Source organism: Phoca vitulina, unplaced genomic scaffold (assembly GCF_004348235.1).
Source record: "Phoca vitulina isolate PV1807 unplaced genomic scaffold, GSC_HSeal_1.0 scaffold34, whole genome shotgun sequence".
In the NCBI taxonomy this organism is placed as follows: Eukaryota; Metazoa; Chordata; class Mammalia; order Carnivora; family Phocidae; genus Phoca; species Phoca vitulina.
Window position 1 is genome coordinate 21,622,591 of NW_022589737.1, and position 22,100 is coordinate 21,644,690.

General features: G+C 37.3%; 1 protein-coding gene across 4 annotated transcripts in view; it reads right to left on the reverse strand.

The window, feature by feature from the left end:
* NAALAD2 (N-acetylated alpha-linked acidic dipeptidase 2) overlaps positions 1-22,100 on the reverse strand; it is a 74,705-nt gene that overhangs the window by 11,490 nt on the left and 41,115 nt on the right. For 3 of the 4 annotated variants that reach the window (XM_032426292.1, XM_032426294.1, XM_032426295.1), the window contains 7 exons: positions 14,496-14,559; positions 13,614-13,681; positions 10,315-10,406; positions 8,736-8,826; positions 6,131-6,395; positions 3,577-3,658; positions 2,347-2,439 (listed from right to left, as the gene is read on the reverse strand). In XM_032426292.1, the coding sequence (XP_032282183.1) occupies positions 2,347-2,439; positions 3,577-3,658; positions 6,131-6,395; positions 8,736-8,826; positions 10,315-10,406; positions 13,614-13,681; positions 14,496-14,559 (755 nt within the window). The remainder of the gene's footprint in view (positions 1-2,346; positions 2,440-3,576; positions 3,659-6,130; positions 6,396-8,735; positions 8,827-10,314; positions 10,407-13,613; positions 13,682-14,495; positions 14,560-22,100) is intronic. The other variant, XM_032426293.1, reaches the window with a different exon arrangement.

Below are 22,100 nucleotides of genomic sequence, written 5' to 3' on the forward strand. Positions count from 1 at the left end.
TAATTCTGTGACCCTGAAATCCACATACTGATTATATAGATATTAAAACAAAAGTTCAAAAGGACACAGGCAGTATTTTTACTAAAAGTAAATGGGGGAAAAAGCAAATTGAATTAAAAAGTCAACAAAGAGTTTAAAAATTATACATGTATGCCAAACAGTGGAACACTATACACCAGATAAGAAGAGCTAAAACTGTATATACTGACATGGGAAGATCTCTTAAGATAAATTGTTATGCAAGTCAGGAAACGACAGATGTTGGCGGGGATGCGGAGAAAGGGGAACCCTCCTACACTGTTGGTGGGAATGCAAGCTGATGCAACCACTCTGGAAAACAGTATGGAGGTTCCTCAAAAAGTTAAAAATAGAGCTACCATAATGACCCAGCAATTGCACTACTGGGTATTTACCCCAAAGATACAAATTAGTGATCCGAAGGGGTACGTGCATCCCGATGTTTATAGCAGCAATGTCCACAATAGCCAAACTATGGAAAGAGCCAAGATGTCCATCGACAGATGAATGGATAAAGAAGATGTGGTATATGGATACAATGGAATATTATGCAGCCATCAAAAGGAATGAGATCTTGCCATTTGCAACGATGTGGATGGAACTGGAAGGTATTATGCTGAGCGAAATAAGTCAATGAGAGAAAGACATGTATCATCACCTCACTGATATGAGGAATTCTTAATTTCAGGAAACTGAGGGTTGCTGGAGTGGTAGGGGGTGGGAGGGATCTGGGTGATAGACATTGGGGAGCGTATGTGCTATGGTGAGCACTGTGAATTGTGTAAGACTGTTGAATCACAGACCTGTACCTCTGAAACAAATAATACATTATATGTTAAAAAAGAAGATAGCAGGAAGGGGAAAATGAATGGGGAGACAAACCATGAGAGACTATGGACTCTGAGAAACAAACTGAGGGTTTTGGGGGGGGGGGGGGGGATGGGTTAGCCTGGTGATGGGTATTAAAGAGGGCACGTACTGCATGGAGCACTGGGTGTTACACGCAAACAATGAATCATGGAGTGCTACATCAAAAACTAATGATGTATGGTGATTAACATAACATAATTAAAAAAGTTAAATTGTTATGAAAAAAGCAAGATGCAAAATATATGGTCCCATTTATGTAGCTATAGATGAATAAATATATAGATATATACATGTGTATATGAAACATTGATTTTCTTTAAAAAGAATAGCAAATGGCTGGGTGTGGGTTATAGAAGGGAATGCTGAAGGAGCATGGCCCCTTTTTATCCTGCAAGCCTCTATAGTCTGCATTTTGAGAAAAAGAGGTTTTGCTTATGAATAGACTAATACAGGCAAGAGATAACCCTCTCTTGCCTGTATTATAAATCTAATATGTAGATTTACTTTCAACTTTTTATTTGACATGTAAATACTTAACTGATGGCTATTTTACTTGTCTCAATAAATAATTATATTCATATTATTTATCACTTTATAAAAATAGCAGCCATTTACTGAGGTTTAGGTAAGTATTTTGCCCAGGTTACTTAGTATGAGCCAGAGCTGGATTCTAAAAGCCTGAGCTTATAATTAAACGTTAATACTAGTCACTAATACTTAAAGCTAACATACAGAACTGTCTCTGGTACATCAGAGATGATAAACAGCCTCACAAATTTTCACCAAGGAACTGCAGTTTAAGAGGTACCTTAAAAAACTGGAGACTGTGCAAGCACACAGTCAAGACAGCGAAAGAAAACAACATAGAGGTACAGATACAAAAAGAGGATATTGCTTCAGCAGAATGTGGCAGCCATCTTCAAAAACCTAAAATGTTCTATGGAAATCTAGATTTACCCTATATGATTTTGGAGAGCTGAACAGGGTCAGAGGGAGAAAATTACAGGGAAAACGATCTTTATGAAGAAAACTTTGTTAACATAGACATTTCTTAAAATGAAATGGACTTCCTCATAAGGTAGTAAGCTTCCTATCACTGGAAGATTCAGAGGCTAAATAGCTACTTACCTCAGATGCTATAGAAGAGATTAATGTAGAACTTTGAACTACATAAGCTCTAGGATTCCCTTTAAAAAGGAGTCTATAGCTTTTAGATTTTCTTAGTTATTTTTCTACTACATTTATCATTTACATTTGCAGCAAAGCAATAAACACGAGGTTAACTTTTCTGATACTACAACTTATACTACTATACATAATCTTACCCATATTCCCCATAGCATACATACTCATCTTCAGTTCATCTGATGAGAGCAGTTTAAAGCAGACTTTGGGCAAGCTGGTTTTGGTCACAGTGAAGTATTTAATGTCCTTTAGTGAAAGGTGTTGCTTCCTTACCTATAGAACCGCCTCCCTGGTAAACCAAGGGGATCGATGAATGCTCTCTCCAGGAGCATCAGTTGGTCATTCATGATTCTCACTGCAATGGGACTTTGAAAATAAGAGTTATAGTTACTTACCATGGAACTATATTTTATTTTTTTTAATTTTATTATGTTAATCACCATACATTACATCATTAGTTTTTGTGTATTTTTAAATAATACAGGATAAACCATGGAAAAATAAACTTCTAAAATCAACAGATTTTTAAGAAAATGCAGATTAACAGTAATGCTTTATATGTAAACTACATATAACAACGGAGGCATCTTTCTAATATTCATAATAAGAGAGACCTATTGGAAATGGTTCTTTTGTCAAGACCATAGAAAGAACAAAGACATTTTTAATTCTTTCTAGGAGGAGAGCTTGGCCTCCTGCAGAGGCAGATGGGGTGTACTATCAAGTTAATGCCACTGAGTAAAGGCTGAACAACAACAAATGAAGGGAAGTCGCAACAGTCTGCAAGAAGAGTTGGGGAAGGGGGTAGTTGCACATCATGGGCAGGGAATCCCCTTTCATACTTGGAATCTGCCAACTCTTTTTGGGGTGCTACATAGGTTCTCTGGGCTTTCCTACAACCCGAGGGAGAGAGAGAAGCCCCTCAAAATGAAGGATACATCTTGTTGCCAATATGGGCGGTGAAAAAGCTTATTCTAATTGGGTCTGAACAAATAAATGTGACCTGGACTGCAGTGTGGAACAATTTATGCTTGTTAGATAATGCTTTAAATACAACTTTTTCATTGTATTTCAATCTAAAAGTGGCAAGCAGTTAAATGAAATGCAAAAAAAACTTCTGCACTTGGTCAGGGAAGTATTGGGACTGTAGTGAAATTCATACTACAAATGCACTTAAACCATGGAATTGTGAATTACCGGCTATCCTCCTTGGCCCTTGTCTTAGAATGAGTTTTTAGTCTACCATAGAGTAATGCTTCTCAAACTTCAATGTGAATACAAACCATTCTGGAGAGTCTTGTTAAAAAGCACGGAATTCTAATTTAGTAGGTCTTGGATGGCGTTTGATACTCTTTCTAACAAGCTCCTAGGTAATGCTGATGCTGCTGGTTTATAGACCATAGAGCATTGATGTAGAGTTGAATGCTTACAAAGTGTACACAATTCATTCTAGTAATTAGATCACTTTTCAAAATGATGGGGAGCTTTACATTTGAAACTTACTTATTAAGATCAACTTGTGTAAGTCTTCTATGAAAATCTGAAGCAGCATCTGAGAAGTTCTTCACAGCAGAAAATAAAGAATCTTTTAAAAATGCAAAAGTGGAAAGTCAGTAAGAGGAGCTTATTTCACATGTTCACTTCCCTGCCCACCCCATTCCAGGCTGATATAAGTGAATAGATACTGAAACAATGTTGAGCCTTCCTGCAGATCCATGGAAATTATCAGAAAATTTGTAACAAAGAAACAGTAGATAAAATAGAAAATGACTAAATTAGTTCTTCAGGAAATAACTTCCAAGAGTCTAGGACATAAATAATTCTTTTAACTCCTAATTTACCAGAAATGCATCATTCATGTATGTACTCCTTCAATACATATTTATTGGTACAACATCTATATGCCAGATACAGCTCTAGATGAGTTATGTTCCTGCAATTATTATAGACTAAAACAATTATTAATCCCTCTTTATAAAGAGTGCATTTAAGATCTTGTTTAAAGGCCACCTGTGACAAGCTGACATATGTGGACACAAATAGGATCGGGTTTTGTCTGGTCAAGCTTTTCTAGTTTACAAAGATTCTAAGGAAAGTGAGAAGGTTCTCAGTATATTTTTTATTACAACCACCTATTTATCATTTTGCATCTTTTCTAAACCGAACATTAACAAATTGATTTCCTTCCTTCCTTAATCCTGTGAAGCAGGGGATACAATATTCATTTTACAGATAGAGCACTTACTGTTCCAGACACAGGATAAGGCCTTTTTTTTTTTTGTCCTAAATATCCTTTAAGCTCTAATTAGTATTGCTGTTTTAAAAACCATGTACCAAATAATCTAATAATAGGTATTATCGAAGCTAAAGAAAAGTATTGAAGGAATTTTAGATTTCAAATGAACCACAATAGTCTAGATGGGTAAGAAATGAAATGTACCCCTGATATTTAGTAACAGGTGAATAACTTCAGCATAAGCAATTTCAGTAGAGTAGGAAGACAGTTCAGTGGATTGGTAGAAGGAAGTAAAGAACTGGAGACTGGGAGTGCAGATTATAGATCCATCCCATCCATCATTCCTTCATTAAAACATTTTCTGAGGGTCTGTTTTTGCCTGGCAGTAAATGACGGATTTTGATTGGGAAGGGAGTAGGGCACATTAGGTAGAAGAAACGTTTATAATGAATGTTTAATGCAGATGGAGTGTCACCAGTGAGATGGCAAGTTGGACAATATGGGGGGTATTAACATACATTAGGCTAATTAACCTGTGTCAACAGAGTCCTTCCACTTTAACTCTGTGCTCTCTCTGTAGGATCCTGACTTCAGTTGATAAAAAGTAATTCAAAAGAAAAGCAGGGCATCTAGGAAAAGAAATGGATGCTGGATAGCCAAAGAACTATGAATGTCCCATCTTGCTGTGGGCTCTGCTTATTCATTTCATTTGCCTCATCATTCTCCAATCGCTCATGTAAACACAATTTCCTAAATTTTCTTCGCATCATTTTATCTAGATCTTAGTACCTGCTGCTCATCATAACTTTGAAGATGACTAATTTGGATGTAGTAATATTCAAAAGCCACTACCGACTACTCTGTACTTACTCTGTGTCCCACTGTACTCTGTACTCCTACAACAACTTGTCCCTGGCATTTTGGTCTTCTCCCTCACATGATATTCTGTGCTCTTTGAGGGCAATGATTATTTTTCACACATCCTTATATCTCCCAGGAAATAACACAGAACTTGTAGATGGTAGACACTGAATACAAATTTGACAATTTTGGTATATACTAAGAAGAATATGTACTCCCAGATTAAAAGAAAATGGTTACAATAAAACCCTACTAGTAAGTAACATTCATGAGCATTAAGTGTCCAGCACCATTGTTTCTATATATTAACCAACTGAATCAGGCACAGCAATCTTGGAAACATGTTATATTCTTTACTGTTTCACTCCTAAGAAAACGGACACACAGAGAGGGGCCACGGCCCTCTCCCAACATCACACAGTAATTTAAATATTAGAGCCAGGATTTGAACTGGGTAACTGCTTCTAGACCCAGTGCTCAGTGCCACTGCACTATATTTCATCCCTGCTTTGTAGGGATTATGTAGTATAGAACAGTAACTGCAAAATGGCTATGAAAGAATGCTTAAAACCATGTAAAAAAAATCCTCCATGTAGACAAATATATGCAATAATAACAGTAATTACCTATGTAGTGGAATAGGTTTTCTCTGTTTTCCCATCTTTGTGTAGTAGTGTTTATTTTACTAGTATTTTTAACAGTAAAAATATTTTTAAAGGCAGCAACACAGGGAAAATATTTACAAACCCAACGTTTATAGCACAAACTTAGCAAAATGGATTCATCCTACAAATATCAGATGAAATTACGTTCTTTAAAAGTGTTTAGTTTTTTTCCCAGAAGTTGGAATTAAGTGATGCAGGTATATATTCTGGGATCAAAGAGTGTGCACTGGTGACAAAAGGAGACAGTATCTTAAAGCTCCAACTTAAAGATTATAAAATACCCAGCCATTCTTACCAAATGATACTCCGTGGTCTCTCAATTGTTGGTCATGTTTCTTAGATAAATTGTAGATACTTGTTGCATAGTTTTTCAAAGCTTTTGCATAGTCTTCAATATTGAAAGGAATGATTTCAGAGTCTGCAAGCTCATAAACCAGTGCTCCTCGTAACTGAGCCACAGAAAGCTGTTTTTTAAATGTTGGATCATAAAAATTCTCTACTAATTCAAACGTCTCATAAATCGTATGGTATACTGGGTAGCTGCTGTATTTATCTGTTTTCTGGGGGAGAAAAAAAGGCAGGTACTAAATACAAACATTAAATATTCACATTACAGGATTCATGTAATCATAAAAATGATTGCAGAAGAAAATACAACCATATGGCACCCTGAGTTTTATCACAATGAAGCAGAAAAAAGTTAAAATCTAACTATAACACTATCACCATACGTTCACTAGTTTAAAATTTTACTGTTGTTTTATAATTCACGTAATCTTCACTCAGAATACTTCTGGAAAGTTGTCTTTATTGTATTTCTGATAACTGGAATTAAGGAGTACATACTCAAACTGCGTATTAGCACAGTTTAAAATTATTTATCAATTGATTGGAAATGAAAGGTTCTGGGCCGCCAAGAACCATATAGTTGAGGAATTCGATATTTAACCACCTTGTCTGCCTTTCCAAAGTGTATAACCAAATGCCATTTACCCTTTTTTATATAATTAATGGGCTACGATGATAAATTACTACATAGTGGTATTTTATGTAAATACTTTTTGACTTCTTAGGGCTGCCTTTCCTAAGTTTAGTTTTTGTTTATCTGCTCCTTTGGTTAATATTTTTATTGCTTTTAGTATCACTAAAAGGAATCCGTGTGTCAGTCTCTGTCTAATACTCTGCTTTTAATCCACAATGTCTTAGAAACTAGATAGATTTGTTCAGATTGATGACAGAATATAAAAGTGAACAGGCCTTGAAAGAGTTTAATGAGTATTAGTATACAGATTTATGCATTTATTTTGGGTTATTTTAGAGCTGTTTTTGCTTCCATCTCTGTTCTCAGTCACATTCTGGATAGTCAGATTTGCAAGAGGTATGTATTCTAGACAAGCAAGATGTTGGTGTACTGTGATTATGATCTGAAAATTATTAAAGTCTGACAAATCTGAATTTACTGATGTAATGTTCAGTTTGGTTTATCACATAATTTATAACATAATCAAGCAGACATGGTATATGTTGGCATATCCTAGGACTTGTATATTATCAATGTGTTTGAGTAACAATGGTGTACACTAGTCAGTGCAGAACTGAAACGAGAATCAACTAAAAATCAGGAGGAACTTGTTTTATACCCTCATCAAGAGCCCTGGCCTCAAAAGACACATGAAAAAGTGCTCAACATCGCTTGGCATCAGGGAAATCTAAATCAAAACCTCAATGAGATACCACCTCACACCAGTCAGAATGGCTAAAATTAACAAGTCAGGAAATGACAGATGTTGGCGGGGATGCAGAGAAAGGGGAACCCTCCTACACTGTTGGTGGGAATGCAAGCTGATGCAACCACTCTGGAAAAGAGTATGGAGGTTCCTCAAAAAGTTGAAAATAGAGCTACCATATGATCCAGCAATTGCACTACTGGGTATTTACCCCAAAGATACAAATGTAGTGATCCGAAGAGGTACATGGATCCCGATGTTTATAGCAGCAATGTCCACAATAGCCAAACTGTGGAAAGAGCCAAGATGTCCATTGACAGATGAATGGATAAAGAAGAAGTGGTATATATATAATGGAATATTATGCAGCCATCAAAAGGAATGAGATCTTGCCATTTGCAATGACATGGATGGAACTGGAGGGTGTTATGCTGAGCGAAATAAGTCAATCAGAGAAAGACATGTATCATATGACCTCACTGATATGAGGAATTCTTAATCTCCCAGGAAACAAACTGAGGGTTGCTGGAGTGGGGGGTGGGGTGGGAGGGATGGGGTGGCTGGGTGATAGACATTGGGGAGGGTATGTGCTATGGTGAGCACTGTGAATTGTGCAAGACTGTTGAATCACAGATCTGTACCTCTGAAACAAATAATGCAATATATGTTAAGAAAAAAAAAAGATAGCAGGAGGGGAAGAATGAAGGGGGGAAATCGGAGGGGGAGACGAACCATGAGAGACTATGGACTCTGAGAAACAAACTGGGGGTTTTTGTAAGGGAGGGGAATGGGGGGATGGGTTAGCCCAGTTGATGGGTATTAAGGAGGGCACGTATTGCATGGAGCACTGGGTGTTACGCACAAACAATGAACCATGGAACACTACATCAAAAACTAATGATGTATGGTGATTAACATAACAAAATTTTTTTTAAAAAAAAGAGCCCTGGCCTCAGATGACAGGCAGGAGTGGGAATGTGAAGAGGGGCTACTGACAATAAAGCCTCTTGACCTGGTATCCACCTATAAAGGGACATGAAGTCAGCCTTTGCCCCTGGAATTCTTCTTGGGCCATGTGACCTGGTGCCCTGGTGCCAAAAAAGTAAACTGTTTAAAATTCCTAACAAAAAGTTGGATAAAGTGCTGTGTATCCAAAATAATAAGATGGCTTACCCTATTCTTAGTGTAACGGGCTCTGCCTGAAGCAATTCCAAGTCTCTGAAAATAAGCTTCAAAATCACTTCCAGATCCCAGTTTGTTGATTCTAGATGTAGAATATGAATATATATATACACACAGGGAGAAATAAATACATAAATTTAAAAAATTATGAAATAAATGGGACAGTGAATCGAAGCAAGGAATTGCATAGCGTATTTACAAGAATTAGGAGAAGGTACACCATTACACGACACTTTACTATCATGTGCTAGAAACTGGTGTGATAAAAATATATTCTGCATTGACTGACTACAGCCAGAGTTGAATAGTGCCAACAAAGACAGCAGCCTAGTGACTACAGTCTGTTTGGGTTTTTTTTTTAAAGACTTTATTTACTTGACAGAGAGAGAGCACAAGCAGGGGGAGCGTCAGGCAGAGGGAGAAGCAGACTCCCACTGAGCAGGGAGCCCGAGACTATAGTCTATTTTCAGCATTTTATGGTATTTATTTAGAGGGGAAAATAAGATTTGGTCACTCTCAGAGAACTATAATCTAGTAAGAAAACTGCCATGAGGGACGCCTGGGTGGCTCAGGTCATGATCCAGGGTCCCGAGGCCCGCATCAGGCTCCTTGCTCAGCGGGGAGTCTGCTTCTCCCTCTGCCTCTCCTCCTACTCGTGTTTTGTTTTGTTTTTTTTTCTCTCTCTGCCAAATAAAATCTTTAAAAAAAAAAAAAGAAAACTGCCATGATAAAGTATATTTAAAATAAAAATTAAGAATTAAAAATATTTAAGATCATTAAGAATCTCAATGTGCCTTATTTAGAAATTTAATCAAAATACATTTCTTTGCATATAGTAAAGAAAACCAGTACATACATATTTATATACATATATAATAACAGAAAAATTCTTAATAAAATGGTGAGTAAAGCAGAATATGCATTAGGAACATAACTATATACTTCCAAACTATTATGTGTTGAGATTTAGACCTTGGATTTTTTTTTGAAGATTTTATTTATCCCAGGACCCTGGGATCATGACCTGAGCCAAAGGTGGATGCTTAACAATAGAACCACACAGGCGCCCCTGACCTTGGATGTTTTTAAAACCTTTTTTTCTACTCCAGTAATTTTTTTTTAATAAGCATGTGAAACTTTTATAGTGGAAATGCAAACTTCCACAAGACTTAATTGGAATATGGAATGAAGCTATACACTCTTACTAGTTTTTAGAAATAGTATTGCAGGAGAAACAAAAAATTCAAGAAAGCTGCTGTTGTAACTCATTTGGAGTTACGTGATTTATTAATATATCTAACACATATTTGAAATTTAATGCAAGAATGCAAAATAATACCTGATAATGTGGCAAAATAATTTTGACTAAATGTCTGCAAAACTAGAATCTATTATAGATTGAATGATGGCTATTCTGTCCGATTAGCAAATCAAACACTACAAGAGGGATTCTCTGGGATTATCTTTCCTCTACTCAAATTGTTGACACATCTAAGAATTGCATGTCTGGAGAAACAAGGGGCAAAGGGGAATTCATAATTTATAATTATAATTTATCCTAGTAATTTACCTAGGAAAATTTATATTTTCAGATGAAGGGTCCTTTTCCAACCAGCTTTCATAAAGAGATTTACTCTCAAAACCATCATCTGGGCTGGAGATCTGGAATGAAAAAATCAAATATTGTGAATTAGAGGCAGAAGCAACTAAAATCTGACCATATGTTATCAACTTCTTACTATATGGATATGTGTTATGTTCTTTATAGAAAAACAAAAGCCAATGGCAAGAAAAAAAATCCAATCAAATTCTTGTTCATTTTTGTTGTCTGCCTAATGGTAATTTTGCCAGGGACCTGGGATAAAATTTCCTGCTTCTTTTGGTAAGCTTTTTACTAGAGTTCCAGATTTTTAAAAAATTTCATCACTTTGATTTTTGGGAGCTTAGATCTCTTTTAGTGGCAAGTTACTGGGGGAAACTTTAGAAAGATTTACTTTAGTAAATTGCTTCTGTCCAAGAAGACCTATAAAAAAAGGCCTCAGGGCAACATATGCCTGAAGAAGCTAAGCTTGAAATTGGCAATGTAAGTCCTGGTTTTGTAGGGCAGGTGGGATAAGGAGGAAATGCCATTTTAGAAAGTCAAATTATATTTAAACAAAGTTGGAATTTGATGGGTTTTAAAAGCTCTGTATAACCTCAGATTTCTCTTTGGAAATTCTAAGAGCTTCTGTAATTCATGAACCTTTTTTACTACCCTCATTAAAAGTATGCCCATAAACATAACTTTTCTTTCTCCACTTGAAGAAAAGCAGGGCCACGTGGTGGAAAAATTGCAGACTTCAAAGGCTAAAGTCTATTTTAAATCCATATTATCACACATGCCCACCTGAAATTTGGTTATAGCTCTACTTTGTTAAAAAAAAAAAAAAAAAAAGGCATACCCTACTTATGCAGCTCTGAAAGCATTATAACCTTTGGTGTACTGCTTCCCCTCTTGAAGCCCTAGTTTTGTGGAATTGGGGATAATGGTCCCCATCTTAACATAAAGATCAATTCCTCTGATATTTTCTCTGGCCTTATACAGAGTTGGTTGTTACCTCATCATTGCATATGCGGCCCTGAGCTTAGAAACAGTCCTGGCACTCCGCAGTCATCCCTTTGCATGTTGCAGCTGCAGAGATGTTCTGTTCATTTCTAGCCAACTCACTGGGTTCTACTCTACTCTGCTCCTGCCAACTTGGAATAGCTAAGAACCTGTTCCAACTCCCACATCCTGCTTAGATTGAATTCCCCGAAAAATCCTTTCATTTTCTGGAATCACCATCTCAGTCTAGCACTAACCAGAATGGTGTCCCTTCAACCTGGTCTCCCTGGATCATACTTTCTGTCTCTGATATACACATCTTCATAGATGCTGACCCTCCTCCATTATTCCAACACCCTGTCCCATTTCTTTTTTTTTTTTTTTTAAAGATTTTATTCATTTATTCATGAGAGACAGAGAGAGAGAGAGAGGCAGAGGGAGAAGCAGGCTCCCAAGGAGTCCGATGCGGGACTCGATCCCAGGACTCTGGGATCATGACCTGAGCCAAAGGCAGACGCCCAACCATCTGAGCCACCCAGGCGCCCCCATTTCTTTCTTTTATCAGGCAGCTGCCCTTCTCTCTAAGCTCTGCCCTCTACAACTCTTGTCCTATTCTCATGTTGCCAGCATGGTTTCACTGTGCCAACACACACTAGGGGTTGGTAAAATTGTAATAATCAGTTCACGGGAGAATACAAGTCTTTTTCTACCGAGTTTTGGTATGGCCATAGATAAGCATCTGCCTCTGTACAAAGGGGCATAGACCTAAACATATCCCTGTTGGCCCTAACATTCATACTCTTTTTTTTTTTTTATTATTTTGAAAGAGCACAAGCATGGGGGGAGGAGCAGAGGGAAAGAGCATCTCAAGCAGGCTCCATGCTGACACGGCTCGATCTCACGACCCTGAGATCATGACCTGAGTCAAAATCAAGAGTCAGACGCTTAACTGACCAAGCCACCCAGGCACCCCTAAAATTCTTCTTATTCTTGACATCAAAGGCAGGAGCCATCTCTAGGACAGCACAAAGCATAAATGTATATGCTGAGAAGGATTTTCTCAGGCTTTTAGGTAAGATTATTTTATAGGACGTTCCAATAAAAGGATCAAGAACACAAGCTACCCAATATGTTGAGAGTTGGGATGGGAATAATGAAAAGACTCTCATTTGAGAAAACTAATTTTTAAAGACACTAACAGGAAAAAGGAAAGGGCAATAATAAGGGAAAGTGGGAAACAGTACCTTCAGAAAAGTGACACTACTTCACATTGTAATGTAAAGTGATACAGAAATATTTCTGTAAATTCTACAATGAACTATTTAAATGAAGTACACAGATGTTAAGTGAATAGATTATATAATTTTTAGAGTACATTAGAGTTCAGAGTACTTTTTTACCAATATTTACAAAATTCCTATATGATAAGAATTATTTTCATTTTGCTGTTAAGAGTTGCTACAGCTTAATCTATTCACTACACTGATACAGAGTGATCTTTCTAATGAACAAATATGATAATGTATAACCTTGTTAAAGATTTTTAATTTCTCTATCGCCAGATTTCTGAACTTGGCCTATTTGTCAGCCCCATTTCTTACCATCTTTCCACCAAAACCTTATGCTCATATCACACTGAGCCACCTAGAGGTCAGGAAATATTCTCTTTCATATCTCCACATCTGTTTTAGGTACTGTGTTCTATCCTGAGAATGCCTTCTCTCTTACTTTCACATCCTTCCATTTTACAGGCCAAGCAGTAATTATTCTATAAACCTCTTCTGATTCTTCCCCAGCTACCCCAGGATTTCAGATTCTCTATTCCATAATTGTTCTCCATTGTTGGTAGTACCCAATATTCTACTGAAGTATAAATCCTCATTTACGAGAGTGTATCCTCTCTGGATTACTAAGTATTTGGATTCAGTGACCATGTCTTTTTATTGTTGCTGCTGCTAGAATTCACTTTATAGGGTCTGACCCAAGGCCTTTTCCATTTTCAGCTCAGTGTTCTGTTCTATCAAAATGCCTCTACCACATGAAATTATGTACCTAATACTTGACAACAGTGCACACAATTATTAATAGCTACTATTAGAAGAGACCAGCAATACTATTTTTATAGTTGGGTCATATAAATACTGTATTAAAGATTTTGTTCTGACTTGGTATATACACAAATCAGCTATATCTCTCACCAGTTTAAAAATCAGTACCACTAATTAAGAAAACAGGTGTCATTCACTTATCCATTCATCAGAAAACATTAAGACAGATTTATTTACCTCTTTTGTTAGTTTATACACCAATTGGTAAAGAAGAGGTGTACAGTCAACTCTGAGAGTATAATTGCCTGAAAAAAATAGAGTGTATTTTAATACTTCCAAATGAAATTCCAATAGAAGTCTAATTCTATTTCTAATTGTAAACAAGGTATAATAGACTTGAAATTGAAGGTATCATTCTCAAGGAATTAGAATGGAGTGGAAATAGTTCTTCAGGAGCAAGAGAGGCTGCAGTGTGTAGGAGGGCTTTGGATGCTAAGGCAGCAAGTCCCACAGTAATCCTAGCATCATTCTTAAGGTGCTATCTCTTAGGGGGACTTTGGCAAAGGAAGTGATAAAGCTATACCATCCATTCTTTATTTACTCAATTCAACAGTATCAAGACATAAGACTAGAGCATTTCAGTAACTCATAAGTATGCTCTAACATTACCTAGACATCATCACACAATGAAAGCCTAGAGACACAAATGTCACATGTTGAGTTCCAAGGGAAGTCTGTAGTTTGTGTTTACTTCAAATTGTTCCAATACATACAGGAGGTATTTCTATATGGAATATTCTGTAAAATATTCTTCTGAAATATTTTAGCCACATTCATTTAATATCTCCACAGGAAGAATATGATTAATATTAATACTAGAGTTTTAAGTAGTAATTCAAGATAGGCAAATAGCAAATATGCTCAAGAAATTACGATCAGTAGCTTAATTATGAATCATACACTCATTCATTTGAATCATGATTTTTCCTGTGGTAAAATGGAAAATGAAGGTATCATTGAAGAATTTCATAGGAAGAAAATAACCTTAGTTTACAAGTTAGTTACAATTTGCAGACTTAAAGGATGATACATTGTTTCATAATCTGAAATAAAATATACCTTCTATAGATGAATCTGAGTTGATATAAGCAACGCTTCTCTCCTGGAGCGTTTTTGCATTCTCCTACAGTTGAAGCAAAGTTGTTAATTCACAATATTTATAATTGTGGAAATGTAAAATAAAAATAAGCAAATTAATTTAGTATAAAAGTGGTCTACAGATATCTTTATGAATCAAATACCTATGTCTTTGAACATAATTTCTAAGAAAATGCAGATAACTGGCTGGTTGACAACATTAATGCAATTAAAATCAGTAGGGAAAATATCACACATAGCTACTATTTATAGCAACAGCAGGAATTGTCACAGAAAAAGTATTTTCGAAGTGTGGTTCCTTGATTCCTTGCATTAGAATATGAAGGGGTGAGGCTCCCAGAATCTGGGCCCCACTGCAGACCTAATGAAAAAGAATTTCTGAAAGGCCTGGAAATCTGTATTTTCTACAAGGTATCCCTGGAAATCCTTACATATACTGAAGTTTGAGAGATATACTGAGACTGGATACCCAAGTAAAGTATAAGTGAGAAATAGAGAATTTCCATTTATCTATTTTTAAAAGAGGAGATATAAAGAAAAAATAATTTTAAAAAAGGGAGGATAGAAAAAAACTACAGGGAGAGAAGGAAAGACATTAGGACAGTCTCTCTTTTTCCCCCTTCCCCTCGCTCTCACTCCACACACACACACACACACACACACACGATAAAGTAGAAAATACTATCACGTAGACGGGAATATGCTGAGAGAGCCTTTTACTTCCATCTAGTTTGCTACCTTATAAGAACATGCTGTAACAGGAGGCGGTCCAAGATAGAAGCATAGAAATACCCTGAACTCAGTTCCCAGACACACCAAATCTATACCTACATATAGACCAATTCCTCCTGAAGAACTAAGGGCTGATTGAACAGCTTCTACACAACAAAGAATAGAGGGACCACATTAAAGGAGGGTAGGAACAGCAGAGACACAGTAACATTGAGAACAACCACCCCCAATGTGGCAAAATATAGTAGGGAGAGAGAGTTCTGAGGGGCCCATGTGCAGACTTGCCCACACTGGGGCACAGAAAATCAAAACAAACCACAGTAGTTTAAAGGGAAAATAGACTATTAAGTGAAGGATATTCATTTACTAACCTTAGAATGTCTGCCAAATGGGCTTAACTATTGAAACTCTCTCCAGGGCCGGAAGTACTCAGTCCCCTAACCCAAATCAGCTCCAGCTGTCCCACCAAGGTGACCCAGGCACAAAGCACCCACATCATACCCGGCCTGCTCCCATGCCATCTCCAGCCATCCCACCAAAGCAGCCCCAATGTGGAGCACTCCAAAAACCCCTGGCCTGAGCCTGCTCCCTTTCAGCTGTCCCTCAAGGGTGACCACGGTGCAAAGCACTCCAGGAACCCCTGGATTACACTTGCTTCAGCTCCAGCTGACCTGACAAGGGTGTCTCCTGTGCAGAGTGCCCCAGCCAACACCTATCAAGCACCAATTAGCTAGCCAAAGCCACTAAGCACACAGTCTACACAGGGGACACTCTTAAGTAAGGCCACTTCTTCAAGACTGGGAGAGGTACCTGTTCCACCTAATTCAAAGAAACAAACACAAACTCAGACAAAAATCAGGAGACAGAGGAAGATGTTCCAAACAAAAGAATATGACCTCGGAAAAAGAACTAATGTTCATAAAGATGCTCACCAGACTTGAGAGAAGAGTGGATGAATTCAGTAAGAACTTCAACAAAGAGACAGAAAATATAAAAAGAAACCCGCCAGAACTAAAGTACAACTAAAATGAAAACACTAGAGGGAATCCACATCAGAGTAGAGGAACCAGAAGAACAGATCAGTAAGCTGGAAGACAGGGTATTGGAAAGCAATTAAGTTGAACAGCAAAAGAAATTTTTTAAATGAGGACAAGTTAAGGGACCTCTGCAATGACATTAAACATAACTTTTGCAATACAGAGTTCCCAGAAGGAGAAAGAGAGAGAAGGGACCAAAACTTATTTGAAGAAATTACAGCTGACAACTTCCCTAATTTGGGTAAGAAAACAGATATCCAGGAACCCCAAAAAAGATGAATCCATGAGATTAGATCAAATGGTATGTCACAAAGCAAATCTCAATAAGTTTAAGACTTAAATTATATTAAGCATCTTTTCTTTTTTATTTTTTGAATTTTATTATGTCAATCACCATACATTACATCATTACTTTTTGATATAGTGTTCCATGATTCATTGTTTGCATATAACATCCAGTGCTCCATTCAGTACGTGCCTTCTTTAATACCCATCAACAGGCTAACCCCATACCTTCACACCCCTCCCCTCTAAAACCCTCAGTATGTTTTTCAGAGTCCATAGTCTCTCATGGTTCGTCTCCCCTTCCAATTTCCCCCCTTCATTTTACCCTTCCTAATATATTCTTTTTTTTTTAAACATATAATGTATTATTTGTTTCAGAGGTACAGGTCTGTGATTCAACAGTCTTACACAATTCACAGTGCTCACCATAGCACATACCGTCCCCATGTCTATCACCCAGCCACCCCATCCCTCCCACCCCCCACCACTCCAGCAACCCTCAGTTTGTTTCGTGAGATTAAGAATTCCTCATATCAGTGAGATCGTATGATATATGTCTTTCCCTGACTGATTTATTTCGCTCAGCATAATACCCTCCAGTTCCATCCACGTTGTTGCAAATGGCAAGATTTCATTCCTTTTGATGGCAGCATAATTGTATATATATACCTCATCTTCTTTATCCATTTCTCTGTCGATGGACATCTTGGCTCTTTCCATAGTTTGGCTATTGTGGACATTGCTGCTATAAACATCGGGATACACTACCTCTTCAGATCCCTACATTTGTATCTTTGGGGTAAATACCCAGTAGTGCAATTCCTGGGTCGTATGCTACCTCTATTTTCAACTTTTTGAGGAACCTCCATACTGTTTTCCAGAGTGGCTGCACCAGCTTGCATTCCCACCAACAGTGTAGGAGGGTTCCCCTTTCTCTGCATCCCCGCCAACATCTGTCATTTCCTGACTTGTTAATTTTAGCCATTCTGACTGGTGTGAGGTGGTATCTCATTGAGGTTTTGATTTAGATTTCCCTGATGCCGAGCGATATTGAGCACTTTTTCATGTGTCTGTTGGCCATTTGGATGTCTTCTTTGGAAAAATGTCTGTTCATGTCTTCTGCCTATTTCTTGATTGGATCATTTGTTCTTTGGGTGTTGAGTTTGATAAGTTCTTTATAGATTTTGGATACTAGCCCTTATCTGATATATCATGTGCAAATATCTTCTCCCATTCTGTCGCTTGTCTTTTGGTTTTGTTGACTGTTTCTTTTGCTGTGCAAAAGCTTTTTATCTTGCTGAAGTCCCAATAGTTCATTTTTGCCCTTGCTTCCCTTGCCTTTGGCGATCTTTCTAGGAAGAAGTTGTTGCAGCTGAGGTTGAAGAGTGTGCTGCCTGTGTTCTCCGTTAGGATGTTGATGGATTCCTGTCTCACATTAAGGTCTTTCAACCATTTGGAGTCTATTTTTGTGTGTGGTGTAAGGAAATGGTCCAGTTTCATTCTTCTGCATGTGGCTGCCCAATTTTCCCAACACCATTTGTTGAAGAGACTGTCTTTTTTCCATTGGACATTCTTTCCTGCTTTGTCGAAGATAAGTTGACCATAGAGTTGAGGGTCCATTTCTGGGCTCTCTATTCTGTTCCATTGATGTAGGTGTCTGTTTTTGTGCAAGTACCATACTGTCTTGACGATGACAGCTTTGTAATAGAGCTGGAAGTCCGGAATTGTGACGCCGCCAGCATTGCTTTTCTTTTTCAGCATTCCTCTGGCTATTCAGGGTCTTTTCTGGTTCCATACAAATTTTAGGATTATATGTTCCATTTCTTTGAAAAAAAGTGGATAGTATTTTGATAGGGATTGCATTAAATGTGTAGATTGCTCTAGGTAGCATTGACATTTTCAGAATTTTTGTTCTTCCAATCTATGAGCATGGAACGTTTTCCCATTTCTTTGTGTCTTCCTCAGTTTCTTTCATGAGTATTTTATAATTTTCTGAGTACAGATTCTTTGCCTCCTTGGTTAGATTTATTCCTAGGTATCTTATGGTTTTGGGTGCAACTGTAAATGGGATCGACTCCTTAATTTCTCTTTCTTCTGTATTGTTGTTGGTGTATAGGAATGCCACTGATTTCTGTGCATAGATTTTATATCCTGCCACTTTACTGAATTCCTGTATGAGTTCTAACAGTTTTGGGGTGGAGTCTTTTGGGTTTTCCACATAAAGTATCATATCATCTGCAAAGAGTGAGAATTTGACTTCTTCTTTGCCGATTTGGATGCATTTCTTTTTGTTGTCTCATTATTGTGGCTAGGACTTCTAGTACTATGTTGAATAGCAGTGGTGACAGTAGACATCCCTGCCGTGTTCCTGACCTTAGGGGGAAAGCTCTCAGTTTTTCCCCATTGAGAATGATATTCGCTGTGGGTTTTTCATTGATGGCTTTTAGGATATTGAGGTATGTACCCTCTATGCCTATACTCTGAAGAGTTTTGATCAAGAAAGGATGCTGTACTTTGTCAAATGCTTTGTCGGCATCTATTGAGAGGATTATATGGTTCTTGTTCTTTTATTAATGTACTGTATCACATTGATTTGATTTGCGGATGTTGAACCCCAACCCCGCAGCCCAGGGATAAATCCCACTTGGTCGTGGTGGATAATCCTTTTAACGTACTATTGGATCCAACTGGCTAGTATTTTGGTGAGAATTTTTGCATCCATGTTCATCAAGGATATTGCTCTGTAATTATCCTTTTTGGTGGGGTCTTTGTCTGGTTTGAGGATCAAGGTAATTATAGCAGAGAACTTTCCTAATTTGGGGAAGGAAACAGGCATCAAAATCCAGAAGGCACAGAGAACCCCCCCCTCAAAATCAATAAAAATAGGTCAACACCCCGACATTTAACAGTAGGATTTACGAGTCTCAGAGACAAAGAGAAAATCCTGAAAGCAGCTCGGGAGAGGAGATCTGTAACCTACAATGGTAGAAACATTAGATTGGCAACAGACCTGTCCACAGAGACCTGGAAGGCCAGAAAGGACCTGCATGATAGATTCAGACCACTAAATGAGAAAAATATGCAGCCAAGAATACTATATCCAGTTAGGCTGTCATTGAAAATAGAAGGGGAGATAAAAAGCTTCCAGGACAAACAAAAACTAAAGGAATTTGCAAACACGAAACCAGCCCCACAGGAAATATTGAAAGGGGTCCTCTAAGCAAAGAGAGAGCCTAAAAGTAACATAGACCAGAAAGGAACACAGACAATATACAGTAACAATCACCTTAGAGGCAACACAATGGCACTAAATTCATATCTTTCAATAGTTACCCTCAATGTAAATGGGCTAAATGCCCCAATAAAAAGACACAGGCTATCAGACTGGATAAAAAAACAAGACCCATTGATATGCTGTCTGCAAGAGACTCATTTTAGACCCAAAGACACCTCAAGATTGAACATGAGGGGGTGGAAAACCATTTACCATGCTAATGGACACCAAAAGAAAGCTGGGGTGGCAATCCTTATATCAGACAAATTAGATTTTAAACCAAAGACTGTAATAAGTGATGAGGAAGGACACTATATCATACTTAAAGGGTCTACAAGAAGAAGATCTAACAATTGTAAATATCTCTGCCCCTAACGTGGGAGCAGCCAGTTATATAAGCCAGTTAATAACAAAAGCAAAGAAACACATTGAGAACAATACAATAATAGTAGAGGACTTTAACACCCCCCTCACTGAAATGGACAGATCATCTAAGCAAAAGATCAACAAGGAAATAAAGACTTTAAATGACACACTGGACCAAATGGACTTCACAGATATATTCAGAACATTCCATCCCAAAGCAATGGAATACACATTCTTCTCTAGTGCCCATGGAACATTCTCCAGCATAGATCACATCCTAGGTCACAAATCAGGTCTCAACTGGTACCAAAAGACTGGGATCATTCCCTGCATATTTTCAGACCACAGTGCTGTGAAAATAGAACTCAATCACAAGAGGAACATCGGAAAGAACTCAAATACATGGAGGCTAAAGAGCATCCTACTAAAGAATGAATGGGTCAACCAGGAAATTAAAGAAGAATTAAAAAAATTCATGGAAACCAATGAAAATGAAAACACAACTGTTCAAAATCTTTGGGATGCAGCAAAGGAAGTCCTAAGAGTAAAGTATATAGCAATACAATATTGTTTTTCAAGAAACAAGAAAGGTGTCAAGTACACAACCTAACCCTACACCTAAAGGAGCTGGAGAAAGAATAGCAAATAAAGCCTAAACCCAGCAGGAGAAGAGAAATAATAAAGATGAGAGCAGAAATCAATGAAATAGAAACTAAAAGAAAAGTAGAACAGATTAACGAAACTAGGAGCTGGTTCTTTGAAAGAATTAACAAGATTGATAAACCCCTGGCCAGACTTATCAAAAAGAAAAGAGAAATGACCCAAATCAACAAAATCATGAATGAAAGAGGAGAGATCACAACCAACACCAAAGAAATACAAACAATTATAAGGACATATTATGAGCAACTCTATGCCAGCAAATTAGATAACCTGGAAGAAATGGATGCATTCCTAGAGATGTATCAGCTACCAAAACTGAACCAGGAAGAAATAGAAAACCTGAACAGACCTATAACCACTAAGGAAATTGAAGCAGTCATCAAAAATCTCCCAACAAACAAAAGCCCAGGGCCAGATGGCTTTCCAGGGGAATTCTATCAAACATTTAAAGAAAAATTAATACCTATTCTTCTGAAACTGTTCCAAAAAATAGAAATGGAAGGAAAACTTTCAAACTCGTTTTATAAGCATCTTTTCTAACCACAATGGTATAAAATTAGAAATCAATGACAAGAACTGGCAAAAACACAAATATATTGAGGTTAAAACAATATGCTACCATACAACCAAAGAGTCCATGAAATAAAGTGGAAATAAAAAAATACCTGGAGACAAATGAAAAATGGAAATAATTTAATTCTTTGGGACATAGCAAAAGCAGTCCTAAGAAGAAAGTTTATAGCAATACATTATGGCCTACCTCACTAAACAATAAAAATCTGAAACAATCTAATCTTACACTTAAAGGAACTAGGAAAAGAACAACCAAAACCCATAATTAGTAAAAGGAAAGAAATAATAATAAAGATCAGAGTAGAAATAAATAGAATAGAAACTTAGAGAAAATATCAATGAAACTAAGAGCTGGTTCTTTGAAAAGATAAAATTAATAAACCAGTAGCCAGATTCATCACGAAAAAGAAGACTCAAGTAAAATCAGAAAAAAAAGTTAAAACTAACACCACAGAAATACAAAAGATTATAAAAGACTATTATAAAAAATTATACACCAACAAACTGGACAAGCTAGAAGAATGCAAGCTGGTGCAGCCACTCTGGAAAATAGTATGGAGTTTCCTCAGAAAGTTGAAAATAGAGCTACCCTATGACCCAGCAACTGCACTACTGGGTATTTACCCCAAAGATACA